The sequence below is a fragment of the Schistocerca gregaria genome, chromosome 2 (genome assembly GCF_023897955.1).
Source record: "Schistocerca gregaria isolate iqSchGreg1 chromosome 2, iqSchGreg1.2, whole genome shotgun sequence".
Lineage (NCBI taxonomy): Eukaryota > Metazoa > Arthropoda > Insecta > Orthoptera > Acrididae > Schistocerca > Schistocerca gregaria.
Genome location: NC_064921.1, coordinates 267779669 through 267794667, shown reverse-complemented (window position 1 = coordinate 267794667; position 14999 = coordinate 267779669). Strand labels below are relative to the sequence as shown.

Here is a 14999-nt window from a genome sequence, read left to right as displayed (position 1 = left end):
TGGGATAATATGGCTAAGATCAAAAAGGAACTTGTCCTACACAAGTATTCAGTAAGAATAGTGTGTAAGGTTAATGACTGAACCATCTTGCAGTTAAGCCTCTTCAGGAACTTGAGGATTCTTTACACTTACATGTCCTTATATTTACACCCTAATGGTATTAGTGTTTAATAACAGTAGTGAACTTAGGATGAAATGAGCAATCACAAAACTATCAGTAAATAATTTCCTTGTGGGTCATTATGTAGGGTTTGTAATGAAGTTTTGGATTTTGATTGAATCCAAATTGTTTCGCTTATATAAAAAATAACAGAAAGTTGTACACCAAAACAAATATATGGCTATTTTGAAAATAATAGGTTACTGAATGCAAAACCAGTTTGGCTTTAGAACAAATCTGTCAGTAATAAAAGCAACATAACATCCATTATATACCAAGGAAGTCATTAAATTTATTTCGAACCTGTTTCTCTGACAGGCCACAACAAGCATATGCAAATAATCAGACCTCACAGTTGTTGAAAATAAAATGTGGAATTCCACATGGGCTGATTTTTCAACCCTTTCTCTTAATTGTTTATACAAATTATTCCTCAAGTCATACACCATATGAGAAGGTAATTGAAATCATGCTGATAACAACAGTTGAAAATTTGCAAATTGCTCAAAATGACAACTAATAAATAAATGAGATGATTGATCACTGATGACCAGCCAACCAAAAGTTCATTAAGAAAACAAAAACTGAAGAACTGTATTTTAATCTCAGAGCAACTAACGCCAAGTCTTAAATTAAGAATGTGAAGTTACTTTGACTTGAGAATGATAAAATGCTGTCATTGATCAGACAAATAAACTACTTAAGCAGCAAACCAGCAAAAGTACTATTTTTGTTACATAAATAAACATGAATTGTCCACCTGATTAGCTGGGTGGTAACATGCTCACCTCCCATGCAAGTGGGCCCGGCTTTGATTCCCTGCTGGGTGGGAGATTTTCTTCACTCAGGGTCGGGTTGTTGTGCTGTCCTCATCGTCATTTCATCCTCATCACCAGCACGCAAGTTGCCCAATGTGGCGTCGACTGAAATAAGACTTCCACTTGGCGGCCGAATTTTCCCGTATGGGGCATCCCAGCCAACGATGCCATATACTCATTTCATTTTTCAGTACGAAATTTCAGTAAGAACCTTTTACCCTGCTGTGCGGGGAAATGCATCATTTTCTAATGACAGAAAAACCGATTAGATGTATTCCATGTCTGAGAGAGAATTGCAGAAGTCAGTTCAGATTACTTTACATAATGATGGTCCCCAGCCTTTGCATAAATAATCTGTTGATTTATAACAAAGGAAATTTATGCAAACTCGTACAGAAGTTTTAAAAAGTCTTTGAAACTTGGCTAAAAAAAGCATGAATTTTACTCAATGAATGAATTAATGGAGAATGACGCTAAAGAAATGTTCTTTAAGTACAGTAGAATGAGGATGTAAATTGGAGAGGGCTCCAATGAGAGGAAATGCTGAATGATAAACTGTGGAAGAAAAGGATTTTAAGAGACTTTGTCAATGCCCTAATAATCAGAAACATTTCAGGAAGAAGAAGAAGAAGAAGGAGAAGAAGAAGAAGACTAAGGTCCTACATTGCTTCTTGTAGCCATAAGTATTTGTAAATGTGTATTTGCATTTTTATACCAAAGTCTACAGCTGTCATCTATAGCTTGTCTCGTAGGAATTTTTGTATGGAACTTAAAATATATAAGAACTTGTCAGTGTTACGTATGATAATTATGTTTAACTCAGTTTGAAAAGATATTCTTACGAATGATATAATGTTTAACTGATGATTTTTTCAGAACCAGTCAGAAGGCAAAACTCAAGAGCATTCTGCATTATTTTGACTCATTGGAAGGCAATGGTGTTCCAGAAGGCAATATGATATTTTCAAGAATGGTAATGATAATATTAATAGTAATAATAACAATAATAATAATAATAATAATGATGATGATTATGATTATGATGATGATAATAATATGTTCCACTTTTCCAGTTTAATAGCTGTCACTTAAATAAGCAGTTTATTAATATCTGAAAGAAGTATTCTTCCTAATTCAAAGCAAAATTAGGAACATTTCTCATTAGCCACCACTTTTATACTATCTGGTTATAAAGATCCAAGGACTGGAAATTCCTCTTAGTTTCATGACTGATACTAATGTTTACAAAAACACAACATGACAAGTAGTAGTGCTTTGTAAATTAGTACCTGTCTTACAGACATAAGTAGGTTACTATTTTGTGGGAAAGTACCAATGTAATCACATAAACATTAAACTAGCAATAGGAGATGAACCCTAGCTACACTATGTGATTAAAGGTATCCAAACACCCCCAAAAACATATGTTTTTCACATTAAGTGCATTGTACTGCCACCTTCTGCCAGGTACCTCATGTCAGGGAGCTCAGTAGTCATTAGACATCCTGAGAGAGCAGAATGGGGCACTCCGCAGAACTCACGGACTTTGAACGTGATCAGGTAATTGGGTGTCACTTCTGTCATGCCTCTGTACATGAGATTTCCGCACTCCTAAACTTCCCTAGGTCGATTGTTTCCAATGTGATAGTGAAGTGGAAACATGAAGGGACACATACAGCACAAAAGCAAACAGGCCGACCTCGTCTGTTGACTGACAAGAGACTGCCTAAAATTGAAGAGGGTGGTACTGTGTAATAGGCAGACATCTATCCAGACCATCACACAGGAATTCCAAACTGCATCAGGATCCACTGCAAGTACTATGACAGTTAGGCAGGAGGTGAGAAAACTTGGATTTCATGGTTGTGCAGCTGCTCATAAGACTGCATCATACCAGTAAATGCCAAACGCCGTCTCACTTGGTGTAAGGAGCATAAACATTGGTCGATTGAACAGTGAAAAAACATTGTTTGGAGTGACGAATCATGGTACACAATGTGGTGATCTGATGGCAGGCTGTGGGTATGGAGAATGTTCCGTGAATGTCATCTGCCAGCTTGTGTAGTGTCAACAGTAAAATTTGGAGGTGTTGGTATTATGGTGTGGTCGTGTTTTTCATGAGGGTGCATCCACACCTTTCTGTTTTGTGTGGCACTATCACAGCACAGGCCTACATTGGTGTTTTAAGCACCTTCTTGCTTCCCACTGTTGAAGAGCAATTCGGAGATGGTGATTGCATCTTTGAACACAATAGAGCACCTGTTCATAATGCACGGACTGTGGCAGTTTGGTTACACAACAATGGAGGGCACCACGAACTTCTAAGTCATTTTCAGCCAGGTGTCCAGATACTTTTGATCACATAGTGTATTTTATGTAACTATGGAGGCAATATCAAACAATGGAAAGTCCAGAATTTAATAACAACAGTATGGTGAAAAGGGTAGATTACCACTACCATATATGGGAGACGTTCAGTTGCAGACAGGCTTTACAGAAAGACTTCTGTACATTTTAACTTTCTGTCAAAAGGCTCTCTTCTGAAGTATAAACCACACACACACATTTACACAGGCACAACTCACACACACATGACCACTGTCTCTGGCCACTTTGGCGAGTTCTAACTGTACTTGATGGGAGCAACAATCCATTGGGGGAGGGGGGGGGGGGTGTAAGGAGGAAGCGTACGGCAGGGAGAGCAAGGGGGCAGGAGGCTGTGTAGTGTAGCTTGTTGGAGTGTACAGGCAGTTGGTAGGGCTTCTAGATGCAATTGGGAGGTTTTGGTGGGGAGAGGGGGTGGGAAGGAGATGGTGTAGGAGATACCTGTGACAAGACTGGAGGATTCATTGCAGCTGATAGAAATATTGTCTCTATTGGGGTCAATATCGAATATGACAGTGAAGTTTGCAAGTAACATGTCAATGTGAAACTAAGTTAAATGTTGAATTGGATAGATAAGAAAATCTACTTGCCAAGCAGTGACAGAATACACGCATGAAAGATGGTTGTAATTGGTAAGCTTTTGAAGACAGTGGCTCTTTCTTCAGGCAGAAGTCTAGAAGGGAAAGGAAGAGGGGTGCACAGAAAAGACTGGAGAGATTCCAAAATTCTTTCAACAAAGAAGATGATGTAAATATTCCAGAATTCAAATCAAGAACAGCTGCCAACATGAGTAACATAGAAGTAGATATCCTTGGAGTAGTGAAGCAACTTAAATCACACAATAAAAGCAAGTCTTCTAGTCCAAAATATCTACCAATTAGGTTCCTTTTGGAGTTTGCTGATACAATAGCTCCATACTTAACAATCATATACAACCGCTCGCTTGATGAAAGATCTGTACTCGAAAGACTGGAAAGCTGCACAGGTCACACCAATATTCAAGAAAGGTAGTAGGAGTAATCCACTAAATTATAGGCCCATATAATTAAGGTCGATATGCAGCAGGATTTTTGAACATATATTGTGTACAAGCATTATGAGTTACCTCAAAGAGAATAGTCCATTGACATACTGCCAACACGGATTTAGAAAACATGTTTCTTGTGAAACACAATTAGCTCTTTACTCACACAAAGTGTTGATTGCTGGTGACAAGGATTTCAAATTGATTCTGTATTTCTAGATTTCCAGAAGGCTTTTGACACTATACCATGCAAGCTGCTTGTAGTGAAATTGCATGCTTAGGGAATATTGTCTCAGTTATGTGACTGGATTCGTGACTTCCAGTCAGAGAAATCACGGTTCATAGTAATTGATGGAAGGTCATCAAATAAACCAGAAGTGATTTCTGGCATTCCCCAAGATAGTGTCATTAGCCCTCTGCTGGTTCATATCTGTATAAGTGAGTTAGGAGACAATTTGAGCAGCCGTCTTAGGATGTTTGCAGATGAAGCTGTCATTTATCATCCAGTAAAGTCATCAGAAGATCAAAATAAATTGCAAAATGATTTAGAAAATGTATCTGTATGGTGCTCAGTGACTTTAGCAGGGTAAAATTTCTAGTTGGAGTGATCAATGGCAGCTAGCTCTAAATGTAAAAAAAAAAAAGGTACATAAGTTAATGTGGATGAGTAGGTAAAACAAACCCATTGTGTTCAGATACAGCATTAATAGTGTCCTGCTTGATGCAGTCACATTGTTTAAATGTCTAAATATGACATTGCAAAGTGACATGAAATGGATCAAGCATGTGAGGATTTTGGTAGGGAAGGTAAATGACTGACTTGGGTTTATTGGCAAAATGTTAGGACAATGTGGTTCATGTGTAAAGGAGGTCACACATAGGGCTCTGGTGTGACATATTCTTGAGTACTGCTTGAGTGTTTGGGATCTGCACCAGGTCAAATTGAAAGAAGGCATCAAAGCAAATCAGAGCTGGGCAGCTAGATTTGTTACCATTGGGTTCGAACAACACACAAATATTATGGAGATGCTTCAGGAACTCAAATTGGAATCCCTGGAGAAAAGGCAACATTTTTTTCAAGGAACACTGTTGAGACAATTTGGAGAACTGACATTTGAAGCTGACTGCAGAAGGATTCTATTGCCATGAATATACATTCTGCATAAGGACCACAAAGATGAGATACAGTAAATTAGCTCATATGGAGGCACATATACAGTCATTTTTTCCTCACTCTGTTTGCAAGCGTAACAGGAAAGGAAATAACTAGTGATGGTACATGATACCCTCCACCATGCACCATACGGTGGCTCACTGTATTTGTAGGTAGAACAGGTGATGGTGGGAGGATGTATGGTGTAGGTCTTGCATCTTGGTTTATTGCAGGGATATGAGTCGTTAGGCAAGGGGTAGGGGGCAGGGATGGAGTAAGTGTGGATAAGGATATTGTGGTGGTTTGGTGGGTGGCAGAATATCACTATGGGAGGGGTGGGAAGGATAGTGGGTAGCACATTACTCGTTTCAGGGTACAGCGAAAGGTAGCCAAAACCCTGTCAGGAAATGTGATTCAATTGGCAAACCACAGGTGCTTTTGAGTTACAAGGGAAGTGCTCCTTTATGGTCAGTGAAGTCCTCAGTGAGACCCTTGGTATTATATTTGGAGAGGGACTGCTCGTTACTGCAGGTGCATCAATGACAGGTGGCTAGGCTGTATGGAAGAGATTTCTTGGTGTGGAACAGGTGGCAACTGTTGAATTGGACTTATTGTTGGTGGTTAGTAGGTTTAAAATGGGTGGAGATACTGATGTAGCCATTCTTAAGGCAAAAATCCTCATTGAGGAAGATGGATTGTTGGGTTGAAGAGGACCAGGTGAAGCAAATGGGAGAGAAAGTGTTGGTGGTTGGAAGAATGTGGACAGGGTGTCCTCATGTCAACAATGAAGCTGAACCAAATGAGGGGTTTGGGATTCTGCATTGTTATGAAGGATTCATCTAGATGGCCTATGATTAGTTTAGCATCAGATGGTACCATGTAGGTTCCCATTGCTGTACCGTGGGATTTTTGCAGGGGATGCCTTTAAAGGAGAAGTAACTGTGGGTGAGGATAAAATTGGTCATGATGAGCAGCAAGGAGTTGTAGGTATGGAGCCAGCCAGGCACTGAGAAAGGTAGTGTTTAGTAGTGGCAAGGCCATGGGCATTGGGGATGTCAGTATAGAGGGCATCAACATTGACAGGCTAAGTGCTGTGTGATTAAGGAACAGGAAATATGGAGAGTTCATGAAGACAGTAATTGGTGTCTTTTATGTAGGAGCATAGGTTACGGGTAATAGGCTGAAGATGTTGGTCCACAAGAACTGACATTCTCTGAGTGGGGGCACAGTAACTGACTATAACATGGTGTCTTTGGTGGTTGGGTTTATGGATTTTAGAATGCATATAGAAGGTAGGAGTTTGGGGAGTGGTAGGGTTGAGGAGAGAGATTGACTTAAACAGAATGTTCTGGGATGGGCCTAAGGATTTGAGGAGAGACTGGAGATTCTGTTGGATTTCTGGAATGGGTTCACTATGGCAGGGTTTGTAGATAGAAGAATTTGACAGCTGGTGGAGTACCTCCATGAAGCAATCCCTGTGGTTCAGGATGACAGAGGTGTAGGCCTTGTTAGCAGGTAGGATTATAAGTTTAGGATCAGTTTCGGTGGATTGCAGTTCTGTCTGTGGATGTAGATTGGTTTACATGTTGAAGGATTTGGGGAATGATGGTGGGGCAAGATTTGAGATTAAGAAATTCTGGAATGTTAACAGGGAGTGATTTGGAGGGAGGGGGGCAGTTGGGGAGATCATGGTTGGACGTTACCACCCATTCCTTACCTAGCCACCTGTGGTCATCGCACCTCCAGTGATGAGTGGTCCCTCTCACTGAGGCCTTCAGACCAAAACTACCCCATGCTTTGTCTCTCCAGCCTCTTACCACCTCCCACACATCGACTGTATGGCCACAAAGGAGCACTCCACTTGTGACTCAGTACCATCCAGGACTGGAGCAACTGAATCACATACTCCGACTAGGGTTTCTATTTCCTCTCCTTGTGTTCTGAATTAAGGAATATTGTACCCACTATTCTTCATCCCTGCCACTGTGGTATTTCACCACTTACCAAACCTACACAGTGCCCTTGTGCAACATTACTCCAGCCCTGTCCCCAGCCACTTGCCTTACGGCTCATATCCCTGCAGTAGATCAAGATGTAAGACTTGTCCCGTACATAAATCCTCCATCACCTAATCCAGTCCAGTCACAGGCATCTATTATCCCATCAAAGGCATGTCTGCCTGTGAGGGCAGTCATGTGATCTACAAAAAGAACAGCAATCACAGTGCTGCTTTCTACGTAGGTATGATAACTAAGAAGCTGTCTTTCTGCATGGGTGGCCACCAACAAACTGTGGCCAAGAGACATATGGAGTACCCAATTGATGAAGATGCTGCCCAAAACAATGTCCATCACTTCAACAGTTACTTCACAGCCTGTACCATCTGGAGCCTTCCTACTGCCAAAAACTTTTCTGAACAGTGCAGGTGGGAGGTCTCTGTGCAATACATCATTTGTTCCCATAACACCCCCTGACCTCAACCTTCACTAGTCCCTGTCCTCCAGTTTCCTAACCCTTCCTGCTCCCACTCCAGTGCAACACAGCCTTCCATTCCACCAACGTACCCACTAGTTCTCTAGTACTCTTCCCCCCCCCACCCCCACCCCTCCCATCCAACCTGTGCCTCCTCCTTACCCCCACCACCTGATTGATGCTCCCACTGTGTGCAGCTACAACTCAGTCTGGCCACAGCAGCTAAAGACAGTGGTTGTGTGTGTGTGTGTGTGTGTGTGTGTGTGTGTGTGTGTGTGTGTGTGTGTATAAAAATATGTGCATGGTGCATGTGTGTGCATGCACTTTCTATGTGCTTTCTACCACAGAAGAAGACATTTTGACCAAAAACTTAAGTGTATAGCAGTTTTCTTGTTGTGCCTGTCTGCAACTGCAACTCATATCCTCTATAAGGTGAGCAGCAATCTATAATTTTCATAATATTGTTGTGGAAGTAGCACTTTTTCATATAAGTTAGCAAGTCTCCTTCTATTAACTGATACAGGCACAAATAGTATTAAGCTATATAGTGATATTTTACTGTTAATACAGTACAGTAGTTAATTTCTTAATGAGTTACTTACCTTTGGTTTATGTATACATAGACTCATTCCTCATTCCTAATGGTTCTTGTTACTGTTGGAATATATAGAATATGAAGAATTAATTAATTTTAATTATTTATTCAGCCATTTTATGTATTATTAACTAATTAACTTAAAATGAAATAGAATTAATGCTGATTTGATTGCTGAAAGCTATATTACAATCTGTTAAATATATAATAGAAGACAATTACAAACAAACAAAGTTTAAGAGAACAACTACAAATTTAAAAAAAAAAAACAAGGTGAATGTGCAATGTGACAGAAGTTTGTTATTGAGGTTATTGAAGTTTTTGGTGTTTTTGTGATCTTCAGTCCATAGTGATCTTCAGTCTGATGACTGGTTTCTTGCAGCTCTTCACATTAATCTGTCCTGTGTAAGTTTCATTCCCTGCTCAACTACAATTTCCTTTCCTACCCCTTTACTTTTATAATTGCAGTCTGGTTTCTGTACCTGTTATAATTAACTTTTTACTCCCTGTATTTTATACCTGTTACATTCAAAATTGTTGTCCATTCAACACTTTCAAAAGTTTTCTCTAAATCTACAAATGTATGTTTATCTTTCTTCATCCTATCTTATAAGATGAGCCATAGTGCCAGTATTGCCTGACATGTTCCTGCATTTCTCTGGAACCTGAACTGATCCTTCTTGCAGTTGGTTTATACAAGTTCTTCCTTTCATCTGTAAACAAGTTGTGCCAATATTCTGCAACCATGACTTATTAAACTAATGGTTTGGTTCTGTTCATGCCTATCTGCATTTGTCGTCTTTGGAATTGGAATTCTAACATTTTTCTTGAACTCTAAGGTTATGTTGCACACAAGGTGGAATATTTTTGTTGTGGCTGGCCCTCTTAAGGGTCTAAATAATTCTGAGGGAATTTCATCTGCTCCAGGGGTCTTGTTTCAGCTTAGGTCTTTCAGTGCTGTGGCCAGTTCTTTGCACTGTGCAATACCTCCCATCTCATCTTCACCTCCTTCCTCTCCCCTTGCATAATTCTGTTCTCAAGTGTGTTGCCTTATGTTGACAATTTATATTCTCCTTCAAAAATCCCTTTAATTTTCCTGTAGGTGGCATCTATCTTCCCCTCACCATGTATATTTCTACAGCCTTGCATTTGAGGTTTGTATTAAGACTAAAAGTATGAGTGTGTAAGGAAATGAACAGCTGCCTTGAATGTCTGGTACTCAAGACAGCATTTCACCAATGTTTATTTACAACAAAAGCCTGATGGACAATTCAAGAACTGAACAGAATTTTTCACGATTTTAGGATACCCTGCTAAATGCACCTGTAATTGCACAGTATTTTGCTGGTGCCTATAGCAAGTGTTATATAAGACTATGGATCTATTGCTGCTGTCACCTTATGTAGCAAGTTTGTTTTAATCTGACCAAATACAGGGTGTGGCACATAAAACCAGCCTTTAAAGTCAACTCATGAACGTAACACAACTGACTCTTCTTTTTTTACCAAGTTTGAATAAAGCTCTTTCAGAACTGGCAAATATGTCACTGTTCACTGTTGTCTCAAAGAATATGGGCTCCATAACTTGTGTGGTGGAAATGGTACACCAAATACCAATTTTCTTATCATACAAGAGCACCTGGTGGATCTTGTGTGGATTTTCTGTCCACCAATACCAGTTGTTTTAGGAATTTAAGTATCCAGACAGGTGGAACCATCCCTCATCATTCATGATAAACCTTAGTGGGTCCCAGACACCACTGGCAACATTTCTCAACAGCCATAAACAGAAATACACTCTCTTCTGCAGGTCAAGCTCCTTCAGTTCTTGCACAACACTTATCTGGTGCAGTTTTAATGTCAGTCCACTTAAAACACATCTGCAGCTTCTCTTACTCACATACACCTGTTGCCTCAGTCCTCAGGTTGACTTATGAGGACTTCTTGTCATTATCTCCTGCACTTGCTTCTTTAATTCAGGTGTGCAGAAAGGTGGCTGTCCCTTCCTGGGAGCCTTTTGCACTGATCATGCATGCCGCCATTTTTTAATCAATTCCTGTATGGTGCTTTTTCTGGCACAGAAGCCCTGGATATTTCTCTTGAAACACTTTGTTTTCACAAAAGATCCAGTTTGAATGAACGATTCAACAATGGCTACATGCTCAGGTAGTGAATACAGCATTATCACACACTCACACCAACCTGGCTTCACATAACGAGGCCTTTTTCTCAACTGGTTTTGACAAGTTTCACTGGCTGTGGCTGCAGCTGCTTTACATGACAACAAAGTTCCACACATTGTCAGTACATCAGGGGAAATGGTTAATTCATGTGCGTCTGTTTGCATAGGGTTTCTCCATTTTCCATTAGTATTGATTTGTGTGCATGCACTGGAACATCATCATTGCATATGTTGGGCCAGTTTTAGGTGCCACATTCTGTACATAGACATTACAGACACACACTAAATGAAACATTGTGGTTATGGGTAATAATCTAAAATAGTGTCACTGTATAGATTGTATAACCCAGAAGCTTAGTTTTATATGTTTTACACATTAGAAGTATCTCTCATTGTATGCACATGCTGTTTTTGCATGCTTTCATTTCCTGTGGTCATATGGTATTTTCTGGGTTAATGTAGCCTTAGAGGTTAGTTTGAGCAAGTGATAACCCATTTTAACCACTTTTCAAGAAAGAATGCTCTTTGAAAAATGGCTGCTAGTTTTTGAAAATGAATGTTGTTCTTTGACAGTAATTCAGTTTCCAGATATTCAAGAACAAAGTAAAAGAAAGTCTTATTAGCCAATTCTCCTATAATTTATCAGAATATTTCAGTTCTAGGATGTAAATTGTCGCTCCCACTAATATTAATATTATACACATTAACTTTTTTAGTATATCTACAGCTGTTAGTGTTTTCTAAAATCAGCAAAGTTATATAAATGGTTAGTATGAACTAGTAGATAAAAGCAGAGATTGATAAGTAAGGGAACAATGTTTCCTTTTTCACCTTTGGTTTCACATCCATCAAAGCTATTTTCATGATGGGATTTATAGAACATGATGTGTGAATGAATGGATGCTTGAATGAACGAATGAATGAATGATTGAACAACTCATACAAATATGAAACAAGAATCATTAGATCAACAACAGATACATGTTACTACAAAGTGGAAAATTTCAGATTTATTAAAAAAAAAATAGTCGTAATTCTATTATCTGCATCATCTACCAGTACTCATTCATTTCTTCGTAAATACAAATTATTCAGCAGATTAGTGGTATTTAATTGTTAATGCAGTCTGTTGATTTGCTGATAACTGCTCTTCTTTGCTAAACTGCAGTTCAGCTCATTTCACAGTCCTGTAAGCTATATTTCATAATTGAATTACTGGAAGAACTAATATGTTGGCTTGTGGTACTTCATTTTACATGAAGAGGAATGTACATTGAGATTACAAAGGTCATGAGACAGCAATATGCACATTTACAGATGGTGGCAGTATTACTGGAAGAACTAATATGTTGGCTTGTGGTACTTCAGTTTAAATGAAGAGGAATGTACATTGAGATTACAAAGGTCATGAGACAGCAATATGCACATTTACAGATGGTGGCAGTATTGTGTACATGAGGTCTAAAAGGGCAGTGTATTGGTGGAGCTGTCATTTGTATGCAGATGATTCATGTTTAAAAGTTTATGATGTGATTATGGATGCGGGACATTCCATTTCAGAAATTGTTAGGTAATTCTACAACCTGGGTTCTGCAGTGTCAAATTGTCAAATTTCTGGCATTACCTCTCACATTGGACATTGCAGTGGCTGATGACCTTCACTTAAAGCAGCATTTGCTTAGAGTTGTCAGTGCTAACAGACAAGAAACATTGCATGAAATAACTACAGAAATCAATGTGGGACATGTGACAAACATATCTGTCAGGACAGTATAGCAAAGTATGACATTAATGGCCTTTGGCAGGGGACTTCCGATGACGTTTTGACTCCATGCTGTGTGAAGTTGCTGCACTAAGTTGGGGAAAAGGAGGTCTACCATGATATTAGAAGGTCTCCCATGACTTCTGTCATCTCAGTGTATTTTAAACATTTGTAGAAGCGGTAGATATTTTCAGATAAGAGTGCCTTTGCTAACAGCATGACATCACCTGCAGCACCTCTCCTGTGTTTGTGACCATATTGATTAAACCCTGGATAACTGGAAAACAATGGCCTGGCCATAGTGTCCCAATTTCAGTTGGAAAGCGCTAACGGTAGGGTTCGAATGTGGCACAGACTCCATGAAGCAATGAACACAAGCTGTCAACAAGGCACTGTGCAAGCTGTTGGTGGCTCCATAATGGTTTGAGCTGAGTTTACATGGAATGTCCTGGGTCCTCTGGTCCAACTGACCACTGAAAGTTGTTATGTTCATCTACTTAGAGACAGATTCAGCCATTCATGGACGTCGTATTCCCAAATAATGGTGTAATTTTTATGGATGACATTGCGCCATATCATTGGGCCACACTTCTTTGCAATTTGTGTGAATTATCTGGGCACCTGGATTGCCTGAGACAAATCTCATCTCTCACTTTTGGGACGTCACTTCCTGCAAAAAACCCTGCACTGGCCACATCCACAGTTATGGATGGCTCTAGAGGCAGCAGGATTCCATATTTCTGCTAGGGACTTCCAGTGACTTGTTGAATTCATACTGTGTTGCTGCACTAAGCTAGGCAAAAGGAGGTTTAATGTGATACTGGGAGGTATCCCATGACATTTGTCACCTCAGTGTATTTTAAATGTTTGTAGAAGCAATATACATTTTCAGATCTCTATTAAAAATTTCTGCTTACTTTTAGTTTGTTTGAAAGTAGTTATTTCTGCTTAATGTAAATGCCATAATTCTATGGAATATGAAGAATTAATTAATTAACTCAGAATGTTTGAGAAACATATAGATAGGTGGCCCCAAGTTATAATATAATATACTTACTACATAATAGAAGACAATTAGTGAAAATAATTGTTTCATTCTGATATAACACAATTTTGTAATGAATTTGAATTAAGGCACCATTTTCTAAATATCATTTTTGTTTTAATCTGTGACTGAGGTTTGTTTGAATTTAAAAGTATGAAGTTGAAATGGAAGAAAATGTGGACAAAAAAATTAACTGATCTCGTGTAAGAAAAGGTCTGAAGGCCCTAATCTGTTTAGGTTTGATAAACAGTGTAAGACACTGTCATCCTGACTGATGTATATTTCATCATTTTTCTGTTTCTTCATTATCCTTATAACACTGTAATGTTTTACTACTGATATATTTCATTATTCATTGGCATCAGTAACTTTTCTTAATGAAGAAAATCATTGTGAAAACTTAATTGAAATTAGTGTTTTTATTTTAGTATTCCGTTATGATAACTTGATTACTGTGTTTGTCATTTAGGTTATGACAAGCAAAGAGTGGCTAACAATAGAGGACTGGCTGGAATGTGGAGTTCCACTTATTCCTGTAGTAACAAAACATGAAGGAAGATTGGAAAGGTCGGAGCCTGAGACACTACAAGTGTGCTTCTCAAGCAGTCATTTAGGAGGTGATGTTCTACATGCAGGCTCTTCACAGGTGTCTCTCATCATGATTAATTTCACCTACACAAAATTTGGTTTTGATATCCTTATAGGTAGAATTTGTGCATTGCTGCTTGTAGTAATGGGAAAAATTAAATGTTTGCAAGTGACTCGTAAAGATTATCTCTCTGTCTAATTTACTTGTAAGGATTATGACAATCATTCTGTGTCACTTGTGAAACATATACTTCCTGTATTATTTGATAGATGCTGTATTAAATAGCCAACATGAGGGTACATTACATTTATTCTGTGGTTTGCTGCAATTTGGCAACATGTTAGGCAAATATAATGGTTTTTCATTGAATAATTCTCTCTAATTACACCTACCCAAAAACTGGCTAAACTTAAGTATTAGTCTAAGCAGGAGGAAGATTCTTGACTCTTAACTAGGTGTAGCGGCAGACCTCTTACAGAAATGATATGAAAGAATACAAATACAAGCTTGTGATACACTTATGTCTCATTACAAGTGGTTATTTATGTATGAAAAGAGGGAGAATACTGATGCTGAGAAATGTAACCACTTTACTAACATAAATAATTACACAACTCAAAACACATGTGTGAACATAGGATGTACATAGTGCACAAAGAGAAGACAGAAGACAAAGACATAACACAAGTATAGTTTTCTTAGTATTCAAATAGAAAGAAACTTCCACATGGGAAAAATATATTAAAAACAAAGATTCCAAGACTTACCAAGTGGGAAAGCGCCGGCAGACAGGCACAATGAACAAAACACACAAA

At 38.8% G+C, this 14999-nt stretch overlaps 1 protein-coding gene across 4 annotated transcripts in view; it reads left to right on the top strand.

Moving 5' to 3' along the window:
• LOC126336855 (uncharacterized) overlaps positions 1 to 14999 on the top strand; it is a 420763-nt gene that overhangs the window by 365198 nt on the left and 40566 nt on the right. For all 4 annotated transcript variants that reach the window (XM_050000949.1, XM_050000950.1, XM_050000948.1 and 1 more), the window contains 2 exons: positions 1855 to 1951; positions 14065 to 14241. In XM_050000949.1, the coding sequence (XP_049856906.1) occupies positions 1855 to 1951; positions 14065 to 14241 (274 nt within the window). The remainder of the gene's footprint in view (positions 1 to 1854; positions 1952 to 14064; positions 14242 to 14999) is intronic.